This window comes from Eurosta solidaginis, chromosome 1, assembly GCF_040869045.1.
Source record: "Eurosta solidaginis isolate ZX-2024a chromosome 1, ASM4086904v1, whole genome shotgun sequence".
Lineage (NCBI taxonomy): Eukaryota > Metazoa > Arthropoda > Insecta > Diptera > Tephritidae > Eurosta > Eurosta solidaginis.
The window spans coordinates 366,337,460-366,356,640 of record NC_090319.1 but is presented as its reverse complement, the minus strand read 5'-3'; the positions used below and the strand labels follow the sequence as shown (position 1 = coordinate 366,356,640).

General features: G+C 34.4%; 1 protein-coding gene across 6 annotated transcripts in view; it reads right to left on the bottom strand.

The window, feature by feature from the left end:
* The window catches only part of Cow (Proteoglycan Cow), a 289,126-nt gene that overhangs the window by 1,995 nt on the left and 267,950 nt on the right, over nucleotides 1–19,181 (bottom strand). For 3 of the 6 annotated variants that reach the window (XM_067762880.1, XM_067762878.1, XM_067762879.1), the window contains exons 7-11: nucleotides 13,370–13,605; nucleotides 10,745–10,864; nucleotides 8,173–8,266; nucleotides 7,498–7,893; nucleotides 5,049–5,186 (exon numbers count right to left, since the gene is read on the bottom strand). In XM_067762880.1, coding sequence (XP_067618981.1) covers nucleotides 5,049–5,186; nucleotides 7,498–7,893; nucleotides 8,173–8,266; nucleotides 10,745–10,864; nucleotides 13,370–13,605 — 984 coding nt within the window. Of the gene's footprint in view, nucleotides 1–5,048; nucleotides 5,187–5,899; nucleotides 7,374–7,497; nucleotides 7,894–8,172; nucleotides 8,267–10,744; nucleotides 10,865–13,369; nucleotides 13,606–19,181 lie in introns of those variants that run through there. The other 3 variants (XM_067762881.1, XM_067762883.1, XM_067762882.1) reach the window with 3 other exon arrangements.

The following is a 19,181-nucleotide window of genomic DNA, read 5'->3' as shown; positions in this document are numbered from 1 at the left end:
GCATACTTTCTATAGATGAATTAATGTTTATTTGAACAAAGTATGAACAAAATGTCGTTTTGTCATCGCATAAAAGTAATTGAATCTTTATATGCCCGAAGCTACGTACTACAGCTCACATTTAACCTTTTACCGCTAAATCCCCTTGTCGTGCAGGTGGTTGTTTCACCAAATCAAATCAGAATCTTATAGTGTTGATAAGGAGGTGGAAAGGAGAGCAGTCGCAAGTGTGGGAAGTAAAGCCGCCACAAGCTATGAGTTGAACTTGGAGAGCAAAAGTAGCGGAAAGTCAATGAGCTCCGTGATTTGGCGGCTGGCGAGTCCGAATAAAAAAGAAGAGGCGAGAAGGGTCTAAAAGAGAAAAGGGGAGCGTTTTCTCAGTACCGGGTAGTATTAATAAGACCCGCATCGCAGCTGTGGTTAACCCAGCCAACCGCCACTGCCACTGAAGTGAGAAGGAAAAAGTGCCGAACGGAATGAAGAATTAGCGAGTGGCTGAAGGCGATAAGCATGCCTTTTGGAGGGAGAAAGAAGCCATATCTCATGAAAAGCCATGTGCTCTGCCGCTAAAAGACTCCAAAAGTGAAAAAACAACTACTTGAAAGCTGAATGTCGGAGAGAGAGGAGAAAGTATGGCGTCGTAAAGTAAAGACGCGGGTTTTCTCGGAAAAGCCAAAATAGGTAACGCCTCCACTGCGGCTTTCCCCCCGGAGGATGAATGAGAGAGGCAAAGCAATCACTGGCTGATGCGCAATTCCTTTGGGCAAATATCTACCCATAGGTGGAGATTTGTAGAAAAGGAACATTATAATATCGTAATCAAGATCGTGCGGAATATACAACAATAAACCGCTAACGTCCTTGTATTCAGCGGGGTGATAAAATGTTTAGCCAAGTTAAATTAAGTTTATTGTAACAAAAATAACTAGAGGAAGTTGCTCCAAACAACCAAAACTAAGGCACAAGCGCAAGGTTTGAGGAACCCGAATATACCGACACAACATTGAAAGTTACTTCGTGTATCTCGGTCGTCGGATGAACGTAATAAGACGCAGACTTAATGACGAAAACTTGGGGATAATTAGGGGTAATTTTGTGGTAATTTTGAATTATTTCAAAAATATGTCTTCGGGACTATGTCCGGGTCGATTCGGGACCATTTTGGGTATCTTTTCGGGATTAAATCGGGGGTTCATTTAGAGGATATTTCAGAATCACCTCGGGAATATTTCAGCACCATTTTGCAATTGGTTTCCTGACCATTTTGGCACTGCTTTCGGAAAAAATTTAAAATTATTTGGCAACTATTTCTGAAACACTTGAATATTATTTGGACAGTTTCGATAGTTGTTGAGACTTTGGCAGGATCATTACTCGACCCTTTCGAAATTGGTTTTGGATTCATTTCATCATCATTTTAGAGTTATTTCGGAACTATGCCAGTATCATTTTGGGATCATTTGGCGTGGGTTGCTTCGAAATCAACTCGGCAACATTTTATATTGCTTCCAGACCATTTCGGGATAATTCGAACACTTTAACGGAATTGGTTTTGGGATAATTTCACCACTATTTCAAAATATTTTCGGAATCCGTTAGGAATTGTGTGCGCTTTATTTCAAAATCATTTAGGAATCATTTGTGGTTCATTTCGGGAATTGTTTGCGTTATTATTTTCTAATAATTTCTTGACTATTTCAGGATATTTTGGCATCGTTTAGGGACTTTTTCGGAATCACTTTAGGAAAATTTTAATATAATTTTGAAGTTAGTTTTCCGGACAATTTCGAGACTTTCTTTGTGATAAATACAAGATGACTTGGCGATTATTATTTTGGGACATTTGCAGGATTATTTCTCGACTATTTCGAAATTGGTTTCCTAATCACTTCAAGACTACTCCAGGATCATTTGGGGTTGCTTCGGAATCACTTTGGTATTACTTTCGGGACAATTTCGGAATAGTTCCAAAACTCTATCAGAATAGTTTTTAGGATAATTTCGCCGATATTTTGGAATGTTTTCGGAATCATTTGAAAATTGTGACCGAACTATTTCAGCATCATTTGGAAACATTTTCTGTTCATTTCGGTATTTTTTCAGGATTTTGTGCGATCGTTTAGGGACCTTTTTGAAATCACTTTAGGAACATTACAAGAACATTTTGGATTTGTTTTCGGGATTATTTTTAGATAGTTTCCAAATTAGTTTTGGTTTCAGTTTATAGCTCTAAAACTTCGAAAATTAGGTTATAATCTAAATAATAATTAAAGCAGCTTCACAAGTTGTTATGCTAAATTTAATAAAACGCGCTTGATATCAGCTACCAGCTATCATTTACTTAAAGATTTGGCTCTAATTAACACATTATTTGTCGCTTTTAAACAAGTCACTAATAAGCAAATTGCCAATTAGCTTGTTAGAAATTCACAATGTCGTGGGCATGTTTGTGTGTTTACATTTTGATTTGTCAAGGGACTGGTTGTGACATATTGCCTGTCACAATAACAAACTATGTTAATTTGGAAAACTTGGTTAATTATGTAACTACCTGTGCGCTAGCATATCGCATACATATGTACATATATCCATACATGTGGACTATAAGCCTATAATAGCTACTGGGCTTATTACAGAAAAGCGTTGAATCCTTTTACATGAACAAAGATTCCTTGTACAAACCACATTCATTACCGAAATGGCATTTACTACGTATGTACATATAAAGGTATTGACTTTCGAAACCACAAGTCAAATAATAAATACCTGAGCGGTTGGTTTACAATGAGCAATGCCAATTAATTCTCCTTGGAGAAATATCAAACAACTTTCTTGACTTCTTTTTGCAGTCAGTTATACTGTGCCCTTATTTAGGGCACAAAGGCAGTTTTTTACCAATATGAAATTAAAGTTTTGTACTGAAATTTATAGTGGATATCTTTTTATATCTCTCCCTGTATAAGAGTTATGTAGTGACAGGATTAAGTTAAACTCTCTGTTGATTATAAATATCAGAAAACCTTATACACATTTTTTGATAAACAAATTCATTTCTTTGGTTTCGCCTCTTTGCAAAAAAAGTTTCATTTGCTTGGAAAACGAGTTCGTTTGCTTCGAAAACATCTAGTTCGAAAAAAAGCTTCGTTTACTTCGAAAAAGTCTCATACTTCGAAGGAGTTTTTTTTTAGAAAAAAATTTGATTCACATTAAAAAAAATTTCGTTTACTTCGAAACATGTTTTTCGTCCTTACAAAAAAGCTTCGTTTACTTAAAAAAATGTTTTGTGTACTTCAAAACAAGTTTTTGATAACTTCGAAAAAAAACATTCATTTTAAAATTTGGCATATCCTTTAAATACCTTTCATGTGTTTAATAATTTGGGAAACATTTGAACAATGTGACATCAGGACGGACAAAGCAACAGCTGTTCCGATTATACCTTGCAAATATCTTCAAAGTCTTTCTCCCGTGAGTGGGATTTGAACCCGCACTCCTATGGTGGTTGAAGTGTTACAAGCGTATTCAGCCACGTAATCATCAAATTATTAAATAAATTAAATTAAAAAATTGCTTCAAATAAATGTTTTCATACATTTAAAAGCAATTAGAGCAATCCCCCTTAAATTCATACCTTTCGTTTAGTTTGAAAAAGTCCTCGTTATGCTAAGAAAAGTCTGCGTTTGCTTCGTTCGGAAAGGCTTCGTTCGTTGACTTCGCAAAAGGGTTTCCTTTATTTCAAGAAAAGTTTTCGTTTACTTCGAAAACTATTTCGTTTACTTCGACAACGATTTTGTTTACCTTTTCGAATAACGTTTTGTTTAAAAAGGTTTCATTTACTTCAAAAAGTTTTTCGTATCCTTAAAAACGAAAAATGTCTGGTATATTTTGGAAAAAATTTCATTAACATTGATAGAAATTACATTTCTTTCGAAACATATTTTGCATACTTAGTAGAAAGTTCCGTTTCCGTTTACTTTGAAACATGTTTTGCGTCTTTGAAAACAAGTTTCCGATAGTACGAGACAAAGTTAAGTTTAGAAAAGCCATCGTTTGCTTCGAAAAGGGTTTGTTTACCTTGAAAAAGGGTTTATATTATTTCGTTGGTTTCGGAAACGTTTTCGTTCATTTAAAAAAAGGTTTGTTTTACTTCGAAAATGTTTTTCTTTTTACTTCGAAAAGGTTTTCATTTACTTTCATTTCCATTTTCAAAAAAAATTTATTTACGTTCGAAAATGTGTTTTTTTTTTTTACTTTGACAAATTTTCATTTACTTCGTTTAAGTCCTTTACTTCGAGAGAGGTTTTGCTCATTTGAAAAAAAAAATTTAATTATTTACGTTCAAAAAGTTCCGTTTACTTTGAAACATGCTTTGTGTAATTAGAAAAAGTCATCCGTTCACTTGGAAAAATAATTCGTCTACTTGAAAACAAGTTTGCGATAACTACGAAAAAGCATAAATTTGTAAATTTGATATTTACTTTGAATAACCTTTCGTTTAGTTTGAAAAAGGCCTGATTAAGTTTAGAAAGACCTTCCTTTGCTTACGAAAGGTTTTGTTTACTTGGAAAAGGGGTTTGCTTACTTCGAAAAAGGAACTCGCTTATTTCGAAAAAGAGGTTTAGTTTTCTTCAAAAACGCTTTAATTTTTTTCACAACCGATTTCGTTTACTAAGAACAAGGTTAAGCTTACTTCGAAAATTTTTTCACTTATTCGAAAATGTCTTACTTCAAAAAAGATTTTCGTTATTTCGAAAAAAAAATTATATTAACATTTAAAAAAGTTTCGTTTAGTCTACTTAAAAAAAAGATTTAAAATAAATCGAGAATTGGTTTAAATGATTCAAAACAGAAGCTTCGAAATGTGGTTAAAATTTCTGAAAGCTTTTCTTAGGTTAGGTTAGGTTAACCTTTTAAGCTTTTCTTAAGTTTTTACGTTTTTTCTTTAGCTTCCATTGAAACTTGGTATTTAATTGAAATATTTTTCCATAAACTCACCTCGATTAATAGTTTTAGGGTCTGAAATAATTATATCCCATGCAAAAACTTACCGCAATTGGGTTTGCCTCGGGTACGTGTATTAGCGAATTCGACGCCATGCTTGTCCACACACCAGCAAACGCCAACAGAATTGTGACACTGAGTGGGTTTATAGAAACCCTGAACATCGCAATCGGGTGCATAAGCGCCTAAGGTAAACAAAAAATTAAGTTAAAAAATCGAAAAAAAGTGAAAAATTTTGATGAAATGAGTTCAAGTTATTTGATTTTAATGCTGAAATTGTTTTCAAGCTTAAATATAAATTTTACGTAAATATTTTTATATTTTCGTATATATTAAGCACAAGCGGATTAAAAAAGTTTTTAAGAAAATTTAAATAATAGAATAAATTTTTTAAAATAGTAAGTATTAAGTGGATAAAATATATTTGTTGTTTTTATACTACCAAAAAAATTTTGAAACTAAGAAAATAATAATAAAGTTTATATCGTCGACTGTGTGGTGGTGGACATTGAAGGCTTGAAAGGATCAAATAATTTGTTTCCAAAGCCACTTATCTTAGAGTTGAATCGAAGAACGCTTTTGTGCGAAACTCATTTGAAGAACACAATATTGAAAAATTCATTTGAAAATGCTTTAGTTTTTGAAACAAATGATGAAATAGGTTGGTTGTCAACCGAATTTTAAGAAAAAGGGCTCTTGAGACAAATATACAAAATATGTACTTTTTCAACTAATTTCAACTTTTAATCAATAGTTTGGGTGTTCTTCCACATATCTGACGTCTGAGCATATGTACATATGTACGCTTATATCAAGCTTAAATATGTATTATCTTCGAAAGCTCTTAAAACTTTTTAAAAGCTCTGCCAAATGAAATTTTCTTGAGGCATTATTAGATCACTTTGCAAGTTCGTTAGCTTCGAGTTCTATTGAAGAAAGTTTTATTTCGAAACCTGGTTGGAGAACACCACACTGATATGAGGAGTTCTTCAAAAAAGATCGTTAAACTGCCATAGGCTGAAGTAGAGGATTCTTAAAATGAATTTCGAAACACGACGTTTTCAATTAAATAATGATATAAAGCTTTTTCGAAGAAAGATCCTATAGATATTGTGACCTTCCACACACCCTGAATATCAATTCATTTACATTTTTCTTTATACAAATTTAAAATATCTATTATCTTCGAGGGCTTTTAAAACTTTTAAACGCCCTGATAAGTGAAAGCTTCTGAAGATGTTATTAGGTCACTTTGCATGTTCGAAGACGCCACATCTCAGTATTTGTCTGCGAGATTTGTTTAAAATTCGACTTATATTATGGTTTTATTGAAAAAAGCTTTATCCCGAGACCTGGTTAAAGAGCACCTTATTTAAGAACTCGTCTAAAGAGTTCTGGATAAAGAATTATTGAAAAAAATTTTGTTTATACCGCTATTTCGCCGAAGTCTGAGGTAAAGGGTTTCCAAACAAATTTTTGCAAATACGTTGTTTTTTTAATTAAATAATGAGATAAAGCTTTTTCGGAGGAATTCCAAATAGATATTGTAATCTTCAACACACCCGTTGATGTTCACTTGTACTTTCTTTTATATCAAGCTTAAGTATATATTATGTTCGAAGGCTTTTCAAACTTTAAAGAGCATGTAACGGCCATAAGGCGTTGTAAGTTCACGCCGCAAGTTCGAAGTTGACCTGTGTAAAAATTTGTTTAAAAACTGTTTAAAAATAGTCTTTTGATAGGTAGAAAGATTTGTTCTTAAATCGAATTCTGAGACAAAGAATTTTCGAAACAATGGCCCTTAGAGTAAATTTTTAAAAGCACTCCATAAATTTAAAAAAATCACTACAAACTGAAAACTCACTCTAACTGAAAACTTGTCAAAAGAATAGCGAGTCTGCTTAGCGAATTGGTTTGAAAACGCTCCAACTGATGCACCTATAGTTCAATAATTCTGAGGTAAAGGGATTTTGAAACAAATTTTAAAATCAAACATTTTCGAGCAACACCTTCCAGATAGCGTGATTTTCCACACACCCGACGATATGCGTTTCGTACGTTCATTTATAACAAGCTTAAATATCTATGAAGTTCGAAAACTCTTAAAACTTTTAAAAAGCTCTATGAAGTGAAAGCATCTTAATGCGTTTTTAAGTGAAGAAAACGTTTATTATCGAGATTAAGTTAAAAATCTAATAAGTGTATTATAGGTATGAAGTAAATATGTAAAAAAGTGTAAATATGTTTCATTCTAAGCTTTTGCATATTACATTTCTAATACTAGTGTGTGCTTTACTATTTTTATATATCAATATTCGTTTTTTTCAAGCTTTTCTTTATTTTTCTTTGATTAGTTTCATATTTTTTGTTTGCTTGTTGTTTTTATTGTTATTGTGTAGCATTAGACCACAAAAAAAAAGAAAAACAAACAAACACACAAACAAGGAATGAAAAATAAATAAATAAATCATTAATAAAATAAAAGTCCACCTGTACCTATCTCACCTGCAAAATCGCCAGCGATTCTTCGCCGAACCGCTGCGCATGGACGATCGGTCTTCTCAAAGCAACGACACCATTCGCGTGTATTTATCGAATTATCCTGATCTAAATCGCATGTATCTATGAATGGCTTAATGCAACGCTCATTTTGATCATGTTCCAAATCGTACATTTCCTGTAGCGATAAATAGCCATCATTGTTCAAATCCAAATGGCCAAACATCCATTTGGCTTCGGTCTTGCAAGCTGGTGGGAAATGTGCTTTCGATTTTTGGCTATGCTGACGTCGTTTCTTGCTATCGGCCATTATAACGGAGAACCAATCAAGTAGGCGATTGCCAATAGCGGTCAGCTGTTGTGGTTTACATTCGGGCGATTTGGATGGGAAGCCTGCGAGTGTATGAGTGATTGGAGTAAATGAGATTAAGTGATTAAAGCTGTTTTTGGTTGATTGTTGAAATGTTTGTGTGTGTGTGTGTGTATTTAGGTGCCCTGCGTTTCAGTGTATGCATGTTTCTGACATTTGTGTTTGTCACAAGTTTGAAAGGTCATATTTAATAAGTGAAATTATGTAAATTGCTCTACTGATTGCTTATGATTAAGTTTTGTTAATATGTGTGTGTGTAGGTGTGTATTGGTTTATTGTTTCTGTGTTTGATTTGCGCTCACCATTGTTCATGCTATTCTTGTTGTACTTTTGTGGTTTCTCCACAACTTCATTATAACCGCGGATTTTGTGCTTGTCCTCTGGGTATTGGTTGTCCTGCAAATGGATAAATGAAAGGAAAACCGCAATCAATTAATTAATTTCAAATTAAAATCAAGCATTCACGCTTTATGTGACATTCAAGTAACCGAATATAATAACTTTTTTCGAAAATTCAATACAAAATGCTAGTTTGAAATGGGTGCACACCATAATCCCGACACTCAAAATCCCGACAGTACATAATCCACAATTTTCAGAAGAAATCCCGACAAGACACATTTCAGACATAATTAAATCCCGATATAACGAAATCCCAACAATACGATTTCTTGAAAAGACAAAAATCCGACTAGGCAAGATCACGACAACTCCCAAACCCGCCAACAAATTTATTAAAATTTTATTTTTACACATTAGGCCTATGCAGAAAGTTGTTCTGCGCCGAAATACTGTGGATGGCGTAGCCGGTGTTGGATCGGGTAAGTCTTGCTGCGCAGAAGGTGTATATTTCTTATGAAATCATATGTGACTTCCCTTACGTGTTGTCGGAATTTTATGTCAGGTTTTGGTCGTGTCGGGATTTTGTGTTTCGGAATTTTATAAGTCGGGATTATGTTATACACCCGTTTGAAACAGACCTGTTCTCTTCAGGCTTTTTATTATATAACGCAGGGGATTGAGAGTCATGTCACCTAAATTAGAGAGTCTCTGTCCTGCCACATTGATGAATTTGCAGCCAGCCTTTGTAACGGACAGTCAATACAGGGTTGCCTGACCTGCTTTGTTTGTCACTTACTTATGATTTCTCTAGTGTACGATTTTGTGAGTCCATAGAAGGCCTCTGGACCATAGAGTGCTGCTTGGCTAGATAGTTTGCTCGTTCATGACCTTCATAGTTGTTTAAGACGGCAAGGCACGCACATTTGCCTGGCTGTCTAGCATAATGAGGATATTCTTCAAGGATAAGCCTCTCCATAGATATTCCATACCGTAAACTTCTTTGCATTGATTTCTGCCGGAAAAGTAGTGGCCTATAATCCCATTGGTTTCGATTGCTTGAATTTTAGATCATAGATACCAGCTCCCGTTTTTTCTTTTATCGAATTTTGATCTATCCGTTAACCAGACCTCTGCGTATATGGATTCCCTTTTTCCCAAAAGGCTTAGTCCACAATAGCCACCGCAAAGTTCCATTAAATTCCTGCATCGCGTAGTTACAATATGGGTTTTTATATATTTTTTTATTACCTCCATATGCTCTGTCATGTTTCCGATCCTTAGCTCATAAATACTTTGAAGTCTTCGTGTTGCAAAAGGGAATGCAGTTATTTCCACTAAGTCACTAAGTGTATCAGCAGGGGACGTTCTCATCGCACCGGTTACGCGAATACAAAATAGTCCATGAAATTTGCTTAATTTTGTTGTTGCGATTCTTTGCGGGATCTTTGACCACCAAACTAAGGCAGCATAAATGACTATTTGCTTGACAACAGTATTAAATGTAGAGTATACTATTTTGGGAGATAGCCCCCATGTTTTGCCATAGGGTCGAGTGCAGGCGAAGAAAGCTCCTGTTGCTTTGTTTAAGGTAGCATCTAGTTGAGCATTCCACGTGAAGATTGTCCAGTGTAACCGCTAAGTATTTTGTTTCCATTGGAAATTGGATTTTGGTGCTACCCAAGTATGGTTCTGGTAAGGATAGTTTTCTTCTGAGGGTAAACAGCACTAGGACACTTTTGTTGGGAATAAGATAGTCCTTTGGTATCACACTATATTTCTATGTTGTGTATGGATGGATTTTTTTTTCGTCAGAAGTATAGCAAAAACTTAATCTACAGATGATTCTAAGAAAAATTGCTGAAGACACCATAGCTCTAAGTCCGACTTCGAGCAAAAAAGATTTTAAAAAATAATAATATAACATTACTTTTATTTTGAAAAATACGTTAAAAAGGTCAATTCTAAAAAAAAAATAATTTTTTAAATAAATTACATTAAAATTATAAAAATTGTGCTTTTTAGCTTATTGCTTGAAAACATAGGTTTTATTTGAACATTTTTTTCTACTAAAACGAAAGCGAATAAAATTACAATGCTATATGACAGACAATCATGGCGGAACGATGCAAGGTGGCAGCATGGTGACATACCTACATACATAAATAAGAATTCCATGTACTTTGTTTATGTAAATTCGATGGACAAATGTCAAAATCGCACTGCGCCGGAAGTTGATGTATCAAATCAAATAAAAAAAGGTTATAATCAGCTGTTCGATGCGGCCATCTTGTATCGTTCCGCCATGCAGACACTGACATTTACTTTGACAAATGACATTTTTAAGCACTGAACACACCAAAAACTAAGAAACTGAATGCTCCCAACAGAGTTGCATTGTGCTTTTGACTTCATTAGGCATTCGATTGGCTACTAATTTTTTAATGCAATACTCCTGATGGAAAAAAAAAATTTTACCCGCTCTAAAATATGTACATACACACATTCATCTACACACAAACATCTTCAACTTACCTTCTTGTAGGCCGTATATTTAAGATATTTGTAATGTTTATTATCGTATTTGATTTCCTCTGGCGTGAAAGTAAATTGTGAATTTATGTGATTGTAATGCCGATTACTATCATCCTTATCCTATATTTTAGTATTGTTGTGCGGGTGTTATTGGTGGGTGTGTAGGTATGTGGACATTTAGTGACAATTGTCATAACGAAGAACAACAACGATGACAATAACAACGGACGTAACGGTACGTAATAATGGTCCATAATAAAATTTAGTTATAGCAGCCAGTGATGAAAAACGTAGCGGCGCGAATGATTGTCGGCAAGGGGAAATGTGCAACCAATGATGTGCACGGATAAGCACAACAATAACAACAATAAAAGCCATAAAATACATAAAGCAGCAGGGTCACAGGCGGTATTAAATTGTGTGATAGCCAAGCGTGCGTAGAGAGCGGTGCCAAGTGCGGTGCGTCGGTGCGGCAGAATTGAAAATGAAAAGAAAAAAAAAAAAAATACATTCAAGTGAATTCATTGAGAATTGGCAAAAAATATGTAGTAAAGGAAACTAATAAAATTGGGAAAACATTTTTAGAATTCAAATAAAATTTACGATTGTTATTTATTTGGGGCATTCAGCGGTAGCTACATAAATATGTATGCGTCGATTTGGGCGTTTAAAGCTCCCTGTGGGAAGCTTTTATACAAAAATATGTCTGTAGACAAAACTATATGAAAATAAGTAAGGACGGGACTGTGTTTGACTGTGCCGAAGGCCTTATACTTTTCATCAATGAACAATTCATAAAATCTGAAAAGTCATTTGTATGGGATATATATTATATACACGACCGATCTCATCGATTTTTTCCGACAATAATGCATGATATGTAGGGAAGCATCTTGTGAAGTTTTAAGATTCTAGCTTTTAAAGTAAGGAAGAAACTACGTTAAAACTCTTGTCTGAACAATCGGTTGTATGGGAAATATATTATATATATGACCGATCTTGACAATTTTTTCAGACAATAACGTATGACTTATATGTAAGAATTTTATAAAGTTTCAAGCTTCCAGCTTTAAAAATGAGGAAGAAATTACATGCTTTACATGTAAATATCCTGTGAATTTCAATCTTATAGCAGTTAAAATGAGAAAAACCCTCTATTCCGAAAAATCGGTTGTATGGTTATAGTGGTCCGATGCGGCCGTTTCCGATAAACAGACGGACATGGCTAAATCAACTTAGCTACCTATCCTGATTATTTCGGCATACTTAGTGGAGGGTCTATACCCGGAAAAAAGTTTTCAAAAAACCCGGTCTATGGTCTACTTCCCTTAAAAGAGTTTCTTAAATAGCTTTCTTGAAATAAGCCGGTCCCGCTTCAAAATTCCGAAAAAGAGGTTCCTGAAATATTTTTTAAAATAGGTCTATCTCTAATTCGCTTCGAAGAAAACCAATTTGCATAAAGGCGTGACGTGCCTAAATGTGTTTGTAACACTCCAACCATCGTAGGAGCGCGGGTTCAAATCCCACTCTCGGGAGAGAAGGGTTTGACGAGATTTACAAGGTATAATCGAAACAGCTGTCGCCTTGTCCGTTCTGATGTCACGTTGTTTAAATTTTTCCCAAATTATTAAACAATTTGAAAAAATGTGTTTGAATAGGTCGGTCCCTGGCTTATTTCCAGTAAAAAAAAACAATTTTCAACAGCTTTTCTGAAATAGGTCGTCCTCTGGCATACTCAAATTTGGTTGAGCTCTTATCGACTTCTCACAAAAAGGTTTCCTTTATAGCTTTTTTGGAATAGGTCAGTCCTGATTAACTCTCCTAGAATATAGTTCCCTTAATAAATTTTCAGGAGTAAAACGGTCTCTCGTCGGACACTGGACTTTTTAATTCGGTCCATGGTTAACTTTCCAGAAAGTTTCCTATACTGATTTTTTAGAATAGGGTGGCCTTGGATTCACTTCCCTGTAAAATAGTTCCTTAAATATCTTTTTGTGAATAGAGTCCATTTCCCAGAAGAAAATTAATAATTTGGAATAGGTTGGCCCTTAGTCCATTTCCCTGAAAATAAATCCCTAAAATAGCTTTTTTGATAAAAGTTCGTTCCCTAATCCAATTCACTGGAAAAATTGTCTAAGTGGTTTTTGTTTGAAATAAGTTTTTCCCTGGTCCACTCCCCGGAAAAAAATTCCTTGACAGATTTTTTCCATTAAAAATATATCTCTGAATAGATTTTTGGAATACGTCGCTACCCCCTTGGCATACTTCCTGGAAAATATTTTTGGTATTTGTAATAGGTCGGTTCCTGATCAACTTCCCCGAAAAAAATTCTCTAAATAAAATAGGTTTTTTGTTTCACTTCCCGGAATTGCTTTTGAATGAAGCTTAAAAAATGTTTACGTTACTACGAGGTTTTGCTTCGAAGTTAAAGGTAAACAACTAACAGAGTTAAACATTTATATATATAAAACAAGAACAAGAAAAAGTTTTGATTCATTCTCGTTACAATTGTGGTAAATTGCACTATTTAAAATACCAACGACAACAGAGTAATAGTAAATTTTTTATTTCTGTTTTCGTTGCTATTTTCTAAGATATTTTTTTTCGTTTCTCGCTTATACTTACATCCATAATCGCATTAAAATTGTTGCTATTCAATGTATTGTCCAAATTGTCATTCGAGTTGCCCATAATATTATTATTGTTGCTATTATCCTTGTTATACATTAGTTGTTGTTGCATTTGTTGTTTTTGTTGTTGTTGTTGCAATTGTTGTTGCTGTTCAATGGTCTTCTTGTATTTGGAATTAAAAGCGCTCTGACGTTCACTTAAACGCTGTAAACGTTTGCCATCAACATTTTCTATAAAAAATAAAAATAAACAAAGAAAAGCATAAAGTCAAAATAGAATATTTGTATGTATGTATAAATATTTTAATAAATATGCATATTTTAATATTTTATTCACAGATCTACCTTGCTTGCAATACATACAAACAGAATGCAACTAATACACATAAAATATGCATTCAGCTTTGTATTTATTATAGTCAGCTTACCTGAACTCACATTATCTTGGTATGGGCGAAATTCGACTATGACCACGCCCACTTTTTCGATATCGGAAATTTAGAAAAATGAAAAAAATGCCATAATTCTATACCAAATACGAAAAAAGGGATGAAACATGCTGATTGGATTGGTTTTTTGACGCTAAATATAACTTTAGAAAAAACTTTGTAAAATGGGTGCGACACCTACCATATTAAGTAGAACAAAATGATAAAGTTTTACAGGGCGAAATCAGAAGCCCTTGGAATCATGCAGGAATACTGTTCGTGGTATTACATATATAAATAAATTAGCGGCACCCGACAGATGATGTTCTGGGTCACCCTGGTCGACATTTTGCTCGATATCTCGAAAACGCCTTCACATATACAACTAAGTGCCACTCCCTTTTAAAATACTCATTAACACCTTTTGTTTGATATCCATATTGTACAAACACATTCTAGTGTCACCCCTGGCCCACCTTTATGGCGGTATCTCGAAAAGGCATCCACCTATAGAACTATGGCATACTCCCGTTTAAAATACTCTTTAATACCTTCCATTTGATACCCATGTCATACAAACACATTCCAGGGTTACCCTAGGTTCATTTTCCTACATGGTGATTTTCCCTTATTTTGTCTTCAAAGCTCTGAGCTGAGTATGTAATGTTCGGTTACACTCGAACTTAGCCTTCCTTACTTGTTTTATTTTGTTTTTTACTTTAAACGCCATTTATAATTCTATTAAATTGTTTGGCTTTGTATTTTTTTATTTACTGCCGTTTAATGTGACAAATTGTAAACATGGTTTAATTAAGCAGCTTTATTTCGTTTTATTTTTTGCTTTATGGAAACAATGGGATGGGCGAGTATTTAGTGTGAGCCCTTTGCATATAGGGCTGCCCATTTCTGGAGTTTTTGTCTCTCGGGATTTTCGTGACCTGAAAATTCAGTCCCGAGAATAACCCGAAATTTAGACTGTACAGATTTTTTATGGCGATTGACAAAAATTGGAACATATTGACGAAGTTTGTGAAACTCAGCAAATTCAATAAATGATTTCCAAAAAAATATATTCTAAAAGCACGATTTAAAAACGGTCTAGAAGTGGCATGACCTCAAGTAAATCTAAAACGTTTTCTCTTAACACTTTTATTTCGAATATCTTAAAAGCTTGAAGTGTTGGGCTATTTTTACTAAAATTCGGAAACACCATGACGAGATCTTCGATACACCGAAAGAAATGGTGCTAGTAAAATCAACAAATCTGTTCTGTTGTTCTTGACTTAACGGAGATTCAGTGAAATTTATCGATATACGGTTAATTCGACCGAGTTCTTTGTCAAGCGAACAAATTTCAACAGAACAGAAATTGTCGCTCTTAAGTTAACAAAATTCTGTAAAACTGACAGACTCCTAATCAAAATAACTGATTTTTTTGTTAACACAACTTATCTCACTGGTCATTTCAACAGCGATCAACAGTCAATACATGAGCAAATTTCAAAGAAATTAGAAAACCATCAAATCGAAAAAACACACAAAATGGGAAAACAACAAAAAACTAGTTTTTCAGTTATCAGTACAAAACGAAAAACCTTTTTTGAATTTACTGTGCAAAAAATTATGAGATACCGGGACACTTATTTACCGGGTACAATTTTGCAACTTCTCCAAACGAAATGCAAAATTGCGCCCTCTTGCTGCAAAATTTTTGTTTGAACGAACAGGATTTTTCTAAAGTTAGTAATATTTTGTTCAAGTTTTTACGAATTTTCACTCACGCGAACGTATCTAATAAGATAATAAAAAACATGTTTCCGGAAACATAAAAGTTTGAGTTGTTTTGGAATCGTTTCAACTTAAAGTGTTACGAAAATTAAACTTGCCGAATTACATGTAAAGTTACTCCAGTCGTGAATTACTTTCCTGCGATTTAATTCTTTACTTTTCTATAATTTAAAAGTTATCTATTTAAAATGTTATGTCAAACATTTATACTAAAAGTTTTGCTCGAAACAATCAAGTGTGGCAACTACATGCGAGAGAAGAAATTGAGAATGAGCTGAGCTGGAACTGAAAGAATTGAGAAACAGTTTTGTGACTACTATTTTCATTTCTATTTGCAAAGCGAAGTTCAAAACTATAAATTAAATAAATTATAAAATATAAAATTTGTTGGAAGTGTGTTTAATAAAACAAAATTATAAAGTGTATATTGTATAATATGTGCCAGCATATTTGATGTGCGCCCAATTGAAGTTCGGTTAGTAAGTGCCACCGTGGTGTGATGGTAGTGTGCTCCGCCTACCACACCGAATGCCCAGGGTTCGCACCCCGGGCAAAGCAACATCAAAATTTTAGAAATAAGGTTTTTCAATTAGAAGACAATTTTTCTAGGCGGAGTCGCCCCTCGGCAGTGTTTGGCAAGCACTCCGAGTGTATTTCTGCCATGAAAAGCTCTCAGTGAAAACTCATCTGCCTCGCAGATGCCGTTCGGAGTAGATATAAAACAAGTAGGCCCCGTCCCGCCAATTTGTAGGAAAAATTAAAAAGGAGCACGACGCAAATTGGAAGAGAAGCTCGGCCTTAGATCTCTTCGGAGGTTATCGCGCCTTACATTTGTTTATTTTTTTTTTTTGTCGCAACAACTTTTTTTCTTCATTTGACTACTAAAACGGTCAATTACGAATCAACTATTTGTGCGCAGTTGATTCAACATCTTGTTGCGATAGATAAAAATTGACAGAAATTTCGCTTGAATTGACCCGTATTTCGGTTGATTTTACTAGTCTTTTTTTTTAAGTGTAAAGTATAGTTTCTGGTTACAAAATTTATTTGGATGCTTTTCGGCTTGGAATGTAGCAGAAAGATGCTTTTGTCGCAAATTTCATATTAAGATATGTGTAATAAAAACAATAACCCTGTACAGAAAATCTTTAGTTCAAAACTGGTGCGTTCTAGTGCATTCAGTAGCACTACTAGTTCGACCTCTATAGCTTTTCCGTGCTTTCAACTAGCGAATTTAATATGACGATGTCCTAGGCGGTGCCCTCTAAAGGACTTAGGCATGTTTAATATGAATTTACTTAAGTGTAAGTTGCTTGTCATTGTATAAATGTTAGATCTATGGCGAAATATATGCAAGAGTTTAGGTAAGAGAAAGGCTTCAAAGTGTTGGGAAATAAGTCGAAGTTTTCACCGATTTTTTATATTTTTTGTTGTGTCCCAGTGTCATGCTTGTTTTGCTCTTAAAAGGGGGGATATTTCTGGAACAATTTTTAAAATTATTGTAATAGAAACCAAAAATGCTATTTTCAACAATTCGGGATTGATGCGTCTTTTTAAAGTATGGCTTTCAACTAAGACGTTTAACATTGTGTTGCCAATGAAACGGCAATTGCCCATTTGGCTACCTTTTGAACGTGTTCCTAACTAGTTCAGTCGTAGGTGATTCTGGGGTAGACGCTATTGGTACAAGTGTGGCGTCCCGCTCTACATATTACCCTGGTGATGACCTCCCTCTCGATTGGGTTACTTGGCGTCCTGCAAAATGGTAAATTTGAAAATGATGATATTCTTTTACTTATTCAGAGCAAAACACTTTGTGTAATGTATGCAGAAACTTCCTTAAAAATTGCAATAATTGTTCAGATCTGATTTCATGTATCCAGATTGAATGCAATATTTTCTTTGCTTTTAGTGGGATTTGAATGCATCGCAGATAGGGAATATCTTATCTTTTATATAAAATTCTGGTATCACAGTTTTTGTGGTTGAACTCCTTCGAAACGGCTCAACCGATTTTCATGAAATTTTGTGAGCATATTGAGTAGGTCTGAGAATCTTATCTTATTTATTTTTCATGCCTCAAAATGGATAGCGTCGTCCCCCTTAATTTTTTCTTAGACATTTTTTTAAATTTTTTTATGAAAATGGGACTGGGAGTAAGGGATGAAAAAAAATAAAAATAACTGGAGAAAAAAAAAAAAAACGAGGGAAAGAGAAAGAGTCTGAAAAAGAGATAGAGTTAGACAAAGATAGAGAGATTGAGATATATGGAGCAGGGGAGGAAGAAGGAGGGGGAGCTCGAGAGAATAGAATGGACGGAAATGGCAGAGAGAGAGAAAGAGACGCAGAGAGAGGAATGGATAACAGGATAAAGGAAAGTGGAGAGAAGGCGAGGGATAGTAAGAGGTAAAAACTTCTTATGAGTAATATTTCTAGACCAAATTTAGGGCGGAACAAAGTCTGCCGAGTCTGCTAGTCTTATGTATAAAATTTTCGTGTCACAGTGTTTATGGTTGAACTCATTCGATATGGCTTGATCGGTTCTTATGAAGTTCCGTGAGCATATTGAGCAGGTCTGAGAATCGGATCTTATCTATTTTGCATACCCGAAAATATTAGGAGTGGTCCGCCCCTAATTTTTTTAATTTATTTAATTTTATTTTATTTAATTTAATTTTTTATATTTTGTTTCTACTTTTTTATGAAACAGTATTCAAAAATACATACAACCCTCTGGAACTGGTGCTGGGAGTGGGACTGGTCTGAAACTGAGATTGGGAATAAGAGATGGAGAAGAGACTGAAAAAGAGGGAGTTTGACTAAGGTAGAGAGATAGGGAAAGATGGAGCGGGGGAGGGAGAAGGAGTGAAAGCTAGAGAGAAAGAAATTATAGAAAAGACAGGGTGAGAAAGAAACGCGGAGAAAGGAGTGAATAAAAGGATATAGAAAAGCATGAGAGATGAAAGTAGAGTAAGAGGTTAAAACTATTTAAAAGTTATTGCTTAAAAGTTATGAAACCTAGAACATACATGAAACAGAGCCCTGTGACTATGCAAAATTACGCGAGTAAGATTCCGCCAGGTGCCGCACAGATCGATGAATTTCAACAAGTTTTGAAATGAAGTAAGTAATGTTGATTGATTTAAAGTCATAAAGGGTGACGAAAGTACGTTAGATGGCGAACAGATGAAAATGTTTTCAAAATTCGTTCAAAAAGCACAGCTCGTTCTATCGGATGTTAGTGGGGATACGCGATGCCTAGTCAAGACCTTAGATTTATTTGTAAAACGAAATATTGACTCAACAGATAATACAACATTTATAACAAAATTTAAATTAAACCAATATAAGTTATAAAAAAATCAATTAATATAACTTCATCACAATTATGGTTACCGTGAAAATATCGATGCGTATGACATGCTCTTCACTCTCGTTCACCCACTTATGAGCATCCATAAATGTTTACATTTCATGAAGCATAATTAAACTAATTAATGCAATTAAAATTGCGTGAAGCCTGCCAGAGCGCTGAGTGTTGCAACCAGAGACGGATGAGAAATTACAACTAAAATCAAAGGCAACATCACA